This window comes from Numida meleagris, unplaced genomic scaffold (genome assembly GCF_002078875.1).
Source record: "Numida meleagris isolate 19003 breed g44 Domestic line unplaced genomic scaffold, NumMel1.0 unplaced_Scaffold283, whole genome shotgun sequence".
Classification (NCBI taxonomy): Eukaryota; Metazoa; Chordata; class Aves; order Galliformes; family Numididae; genus Numida; species Numida meleagris.
In genome coordinates this window covers 122272-129140 of record NW_018364534.1, presented here as the reverse complement: position 1 = coordinate 129140, position 6869 = coordinate 122272, and the positions used below count along the sequence as shown (strand labels likewise).

General features: G+C 51.6%; 1 protein-coding gene across 1 annotated transcript in view; it reads right to left on the bottom strand.

The window, feature by feature from the left end:
• Positions 1-6869, bottom strand: part of SLC27A1 (solute carrier family 27 member 1) — an 11851-nt gene that overhangs the window by 3290 nt on the left and 1692 nt on the right. Inside the window, exons 3-10 of the mRNA XM_021382729.1 lie at positions 3935-4329; positions 3246-3407; positions 2321-2390; positions 2127-2218; positions 1936-2045; positions 803-1012; positions 407-533; positions 42-179 (exon numbers count right to left, since the gene is read on the bottom strand). Coding sequence (XP_021238404.1) covers positions 42-179; positions 407-533; positions 803-1012; positions 1936-2045; positions 2127-2218; positions 2321-2390; positions 3246-3407; positions 3935-4329 — 1304 coding nt within the window. The remainder of the gene's footprint in view (positions 1-41; positions 180-406; positions 534-802; positions 1013-1935; positions 2046-2126; positions 2219-2320; positions 2391-3245; positions 3408-3934; positions 4330-6869) is intronic.

Below are 6869 nucleotides of genomic sequence, written 5' to 3'. Positions count from 1 at the left end.
ACAGTGCTGAGGAACGCTTGCAGCACCAGTGAGTCCAGTACCTGACAGGTAGGCCTGGTCCCCCTTCTGAAGCACGTTGTAAGCGATCTTCTTGTGGGTGGCACTCTCATTGACGTAGCCATCGAAGCGACGCAGGGGATCCTGTTGATTTATCTGACCCACAAGTAATCCTGGTTCTCCTGCAGGAAAGAGGACCAAACAGCACAAGATGATACCGAGTTACGATGGATTCCATCACACCAGTGCTTGTCTCAAAGATCTTCAGTAAATGAACAGATCCATCATCAGGGATCCAGAAGTAAAAACCCCTATACGACACCGGAAGCCCCTTACATCTATCAGAGCTCATTATGTATTTGTACTTAGAACAAAGAACTGCAGTAAATTAGTTCAAGTCAAGGCTCACCTGGGCGACACGGGACACACAGCCCCCTGGAATCGCGGATCAGCTCCATTGTGTCCTCATTCACCTTCACCAAACGAATGGGATAAACGTTGGGCAAGATCCGACTGTTGAAGCCGCAGGCACCAACCTTCCAAAAGACAGAAAAAAAAACAAAAGGCTGAAGAAAATGGCTTGGGTTTTGTATGCTGGGAATTCTCTGCTCTTTATTCCCTCTCCATTTAAGAGGGAAATTTGCCCCGAATGTAAGAGTTTTTCCAGGTTTTTTTGTGCACGCTGCTCTTATTTACCCACTTAGCTCTTTATCACCTCTAGAACGCAACGTGTGGAGGAACCGGGGAAGCAAGCAGAGCTTGTTCCCTTCCACGCGCTCCTCTCCTCCATCTCCTCTTCCCTCACCTTCCCGTCCAAGTTGGCGATGCTGCAGTTGCACTCCGTGGCTCCGTAGAACTCTCCGATCTGCTTGATGCGGAAGCGCTTGGTGAAGTCCTCCCAGATGGTGGGCCTCAACCCGTTGCCCACCGCCAGCCGCACGCAGTGCTGCGTTTCCGACTCTCGGACTGGCTGGTTCAGAAGATACCTGCAGATTTCCCCGATATACTGAATAATCTGAAGCAGCAAACACAAAGACATCGCTCAGGCTGGGTTCTAGGCGCGCTCCAGGAAGACTGGGGGAACGAGTGGTCGGCCGTAAGCGAAAAGCTCGATGTCACAAACTGAAATCTGAGTGGGGATCCCATTACCATCTATAAATATTCCTTACGGGAGAAGGGCACGATAAACACCAGGAAGGAGAAAGAGCTGCTTAAATTAGTAGGTGATGCTGGCACCGACGCAAGCAAGGATTTAGCGACGATGAGCTGCCAGGAGAACTCAAGTTTTCCAAGACCTTTCCCCCAGTTACAACAGATGTTTGTGTTCTAAGATTCAGTCTTGACGACTTTAAAGAGGGAGCAGGTGAGGATGGGTGAAGGACGCCCCGAAGTCTCAATCCTACGTCCCTATGGTGGCACTAGCAATTTAATCATGCCGCGGCACAAGTAATAGAGAATTCATGAAGGTTTGTTTGGGTGCTGTTATTTTTTTCTAAGGCCAGAAGTGACCAAAGCGCTGATTTAAAAGCTCTTGTGTTTGTATTCCATTCTAACATACCCTGAAAACACGAAATTTCTACCACTGACTTCACTCGGGACGGAAACTCTCCCTTCATTGGAGCCTTCTTATTTTCTATAATGCACCGAGAATACTGGGAGGGGGAATATTTCTACAAAACCCACTGAAAACTTCACAAATCGGATCGTTTGGATATGCATGAGGATTTTAATTCATCCAAATTGTAACTCAGGGGGAACAGGAATGTCGTCTTGCAGCACTTGGGGATCTCTCTTCAAAATCCCACCTATTGTGGCCACGCTTCTAATCCCACTCATTACGCCAACCAGTATCAAACCGTATTGATCCCTTCCATGGCTCTGGGACAAGGGGACTACGTGGAGATGGGCAGCGAAGCAGCGAGCCCGCAGAGCCCTCACCGTGCATCTGTACTTGGCGCAGTCATCCCAGAAGCGACTGGCGGAGAACTTCTTCCTGATGACCACGGTGAGGCCGTGGATGAGGCACTGGCCGACTCCCATGATGTTACCTGGAAAGCAAAGAGCCCCAGGTTGGCGTGGGGCTGTTGGTGGGGACACGTGGAGGATCCCAGCGTGGGTACAGAGCTCACCTGCGGAGTGGTAGAGCGGAAGGCAGTTGTAGACGACGTCCTCCGGGTGCATTCTGTAGGCGTAGTACCCAAAGGCAGCGATGCGATAATACCTGCAAGAGCACGGCCCAGGATGAGGACGTCGGGTGGACAAAGCTTCAGCTTTCACGAAGTGAAAAGCAGCGAAAGAAGGAGTTATCTCTTTGGGTCCTCACCTGCTGTGCACCACGATGGCAGCTTTGGGCATTCCTGTCGTACCCGAAGTGTAGATGTAAAAGAGCCGATCTGGAAGAGCAGAAAAGAGGCGTCAGGCAGAGTGACCTCAGCTCTTGGAGAAAACCAAGGTGTTTTTAGGCTTTGGGGAAAGGTGTTTTTAGGCTTTGTTCCTATTGGAGCCGTTGAGGATGGGCTTTGACCGCAGCTCAAAGGCTGACATGGGCGTTGAAGTGTAGCCCGAGGAGAAGGCCTGGATGTTGTCCACACAGAGGTAAAGAAATAAATGCATACAAAGAGTTGGCAGAGCTCTGAGGACGAGACCCACACATCTCTACGCAAATGGTCCTGGAATTTGGTGAGCTCTTCAGCTCAGACCCTAACTCCAAAGCAATCAATGGGAAAGGCCTCACCCTGCGTCTGAGGGCAGGGCAGGATACCTAAGGCCCTGCAATGAAAAATCTGAAGGAAGAAATGCCTCAAGCCTCTTTCGCAGCATTGTTCCACCCATGGGAAACAAATACCCCAAACAGGAATCTCGTGCCCGACTGATCTCAGATGTGCGTGGAAACCTCAGCTACGGAGCAGCTTAATCCAGAATACCTTCAAACCAGGATCTTATATTTTGTTTTCTTGCAAATCTCAGCTACTGAGAAGCTTAATCCAGAATGCCCTGGAAACACAATCTTACATTTTGTTCTTTTTCCCCATTTTTTTTCCTACTTGTGACCCCAAACAGAATCGATTTAATCCCTCTTTTGCTGTCTCCTAGCCCAGCTCTGAGTGACGTGGTTTCGTGGGCATGGTGGTGATGGGTTGATGGTTGAACTCAACGATCTTAGAGGCCTCTTCCAACTTTGATGATTCTACAGGTCTATGATTCTTACAGACATCCCACAAAGAAATAAAGACTGCTGATAACACGACCATCCAAGCCTTTGGCTGGGATCTGAGTTGGCGGCGACTTCGACGCGGTGCTCAGAAGAGGATCCAGGTGCCTGGTCTCTGCAGGAACAACTTCTGGGTTATAGTCACCGGAGCAGAACTTGGCCATGTTCTTCCCCAGCATCCCGTTCACTTCGGTGATTGCTGCAACACAAAGCAAGAAATGCTTTGCAAGAAATGTGACATGGTAGGCAGCGGCAAAAATAATCTGAACAATGTCCTGTTGTGCCCCAAAACGTCACTGCAATGAGAGGACCCGAAGAACTAGTTGCACATACCAACCCATTCTATTGTTCCATGGCTCTATGACCTTCAAGGACCCTTCCAACCCAACCATTCTATGGTTCTGTGATCTTCAAGGACCCTTCCAACCCATTCTATGGCTCTATGATCTTCAAGGGCCTTTCCAACTCAACTATTCTATGGTTCTATGATCAGGAAGGTCTCTTCCAACCCATTCTATGGCTCTATGATCTTCAAGTACCCTTCCAACCCAACCATTCTATGGTTCTATGAACTTCAAGCACCGTTCCAACCCAACAATTCTATGGTTCCAGGATCTTCAAGGACCGTTCCAACCCAACCATTCTACGGTTCCATGATCATGAGGGTCCCTTCCAACCCAACCCATTCCATGATTCTATGACAACTCAGGCACCCGGGTGACCCACCTGAGGACAGCTCTCCCCCAAAAATCACCGCTTTGGCGCCCGACGTCGTTATGCAGTAAACCAGAGAATCCAAGCGCAGATTGAAATTAATGAGGGCCGCTTCGATGCCGACCTTCGCCATCCCCAGCCAGAGGCCAACAAACTCGGGGCGGCTCTCCATGAAGATGGCGATGACGTCCCCCAGGCGGAAGCCCTGCTGGTAGAAGAAGTTGGCCACGGCGTTGGAATACTCGTCCAGCCACCGGAAGGTCCACTTCTCCCCCGTGGCCTCGTAAATCAGGGCCACTTTGTCGGGGTTCCGGCGGACGACGTCCTGGAAGATCTTGGGAATGGTGTTTTTGGCTTTTTGGTGCCATCGTAAGTTGTACTTGACTCGTAACAGCACGGAGAGGCCGCTGAAGCAAAGAAAGGGAAGAAATGAGAAATCCAGAAGGAATTACAGCATTCTCCAGAAGGAATTGCAACGTTCTCCAGAAGGAAATACAACACTGATACCAACATCAATGATCCTCTCTGTTGGGACACTCTTGGTGTTATCTGGAAGGCCACCAAGTTTCGTGATGGCTCTCGTTGGCCTACTTTATAATCTTGGGTTTATATTGAAATTAATTCGTTTTTATTTTCATTTTTTTTCAAAGATTGATGCTTCTGGGTCAAATATAGCAACAATTTCCACATGGGAAAACGGACCCATGTGGGAATCCCATTGGAATCCAACCCCTTGGACGCCTCAACCACGCTGACGCTGAACTTTGGACCGCTGCAGCCCTGCGGAAAACGACGACTTTTAGCATTATGGTCAAAAAAGTCCCAAACACATGAAGGATTCTGGCATTTCCCATGCCTCCAATCAGGGGGAATCCATAAATCTGAACGTTGATACCAACTCAAACAAGAGATGCTAAGCCACGGGTCTTTCTGTTAAGGATATGAGCGGGGGGAAAAAAGGACTTTGCAACGATTGCTTTCACCCAGAAAGGAAATATTATCTAACATAGGCAGCATTTGTCTTTCCAGGGTGTTTTTTCAGCATTTTTGTGCTATTTTACACAATTTTATGCCTTAGGATCTGTGATTACTTAAGCAATAAAAGCCAACACCACCACTCATGAAGCAAAGTGATGAAGGAAACAAAGCCAGCGGTTCCCCTTTCACCCCTGGGATGACAGAGGGGAGGAAGAAAACGCAGATTTCAACGTTCTCATGTAACAAATGATGGATAATACACCAGAATATCCCAACCACACATCCCAACCACCCACACCACCGACCCTATTCCCTCCTGGAGACGGGCAGACGGAGGCAGCGCGGTGCTGCTCCCTTCCGCCAACATCAAAGAGGGAAAGACTGTGCAAGGAGACTTTGGAAGAATCCCCAGAAACTCCAAAGGTTGTTGAATATTGGCCCTTAAAGAAACCCCCGCAGCTCTCACGGCTGAACGTCAATGAGCACAGAGGGGAGGGGGAAGGGATCCTACGAACGGGGCTGTTGGCAGCGGTTGGGTTGCGCGGCGACCTTCCGCGGAGCGGTGCCAAGCGCGGAACAGAGGACCCTTTTGTCTCACGAGCCACACTTTCCAGATACTTAAAGGGCTTTATTCCGCCCGGTTTATTCTCTGCCATTCTTCCCAGCTCGCCGGGAAATCAGGAGGAAACAGCTCTTCAAAGCGCAGTGACAGCCGCGGCAAAGCCAGGCAGCGCTGGCCAGGGCAACAGCCCTAAATCCTTAGGAATAAAAAGCACAACCCCCCACCCCAACAACAAAAAAAATGGGCTAAAAACTCAGCGAGACACCCTCGACATCTCGCAGGAATGACAGTACTCCTTGCTCGCGCTGCTCCCATCCCCAGATTTCCCTCCTTGCAGGCAGAGAGGAGAGCAGGGAACGTTGCGGCGTGGTTACACCCTCACATCAGTGGGGCTGAACGGCAGCCGGTGGGGCTGGCCCCAGTGCTGGCACTGGGGAGGAGCTGGAAGCGCGGGGATGGCAGCGGGGTGGGTGCGGGATGTGCATCCTGCAGGGTACCAGGTTCTGGGGACCAGGCACTGGGAATTAGGCACCAGTTACTGGGCACTGGGTACAGGGTACTGGGCACTGGGAACAGGGTACTGGGCATTGGGAATGGCGGTACCAGGCACTGGGCACCGGTTACTGGGCAGTGGGAACAGGACACTGGGTACCAGGTTCTGGGCACTGGGAACAGGACACTGGGTACCAGATTCTGGATACTGGGTACCAGGCACTGGGCACAGGGTACTAGGCCCTGGGAAGAGGGCACTGGGCACAGGGACTGCGCACTGAATGTAGGGTACTGAGCACTGGGTGCCAGACACTGGGTACTGGGTACCAGGTTCTGGGCACTGGGCATCAGGCACTGGGAAGAGGACAGTGGACACTGGGAAGAGGACACTGGGCACCAGGCACTGGATACTGGGCACCGGGTTCTGGGTACTGGGAACAGGGTATGGGGCACTGGGAACAAGACACTGGGCACCAGATTCTGGGCACAGGGTACCGGGTACTGGGCACAGGGCACTGGGTGCCAGACAGTGGATACTGGGCACCAGGTTCTGGGCACTGGGCACTGGGAAGAGGACACTGGGCACAGGGAACGGGGCACTGAGCACTGGGAACAGGACACCAGGTACCAGATTCTGGATACTGGGCACCAGGTTCTGGGCACTGGGCGCAGGGCACTGGGTACTGGACAGTGGACACTGGGAAGAGGACACTGGGCACCAGACACTGGATACTGGGCACAGGGTACTGGGTACTGGGAACAGTGCACTGGGCACAGGGCACTGGGTGCCAGACACTGGATACTGGGCACCAGGTTCTGGGTACTGGGCACTGGGTATGGGGCACTGGGAACAAGACACTGGGCACCAGATTCTGGGCACAGGGTACCGGGTACTGGGAACAGGGCACTGGGCAC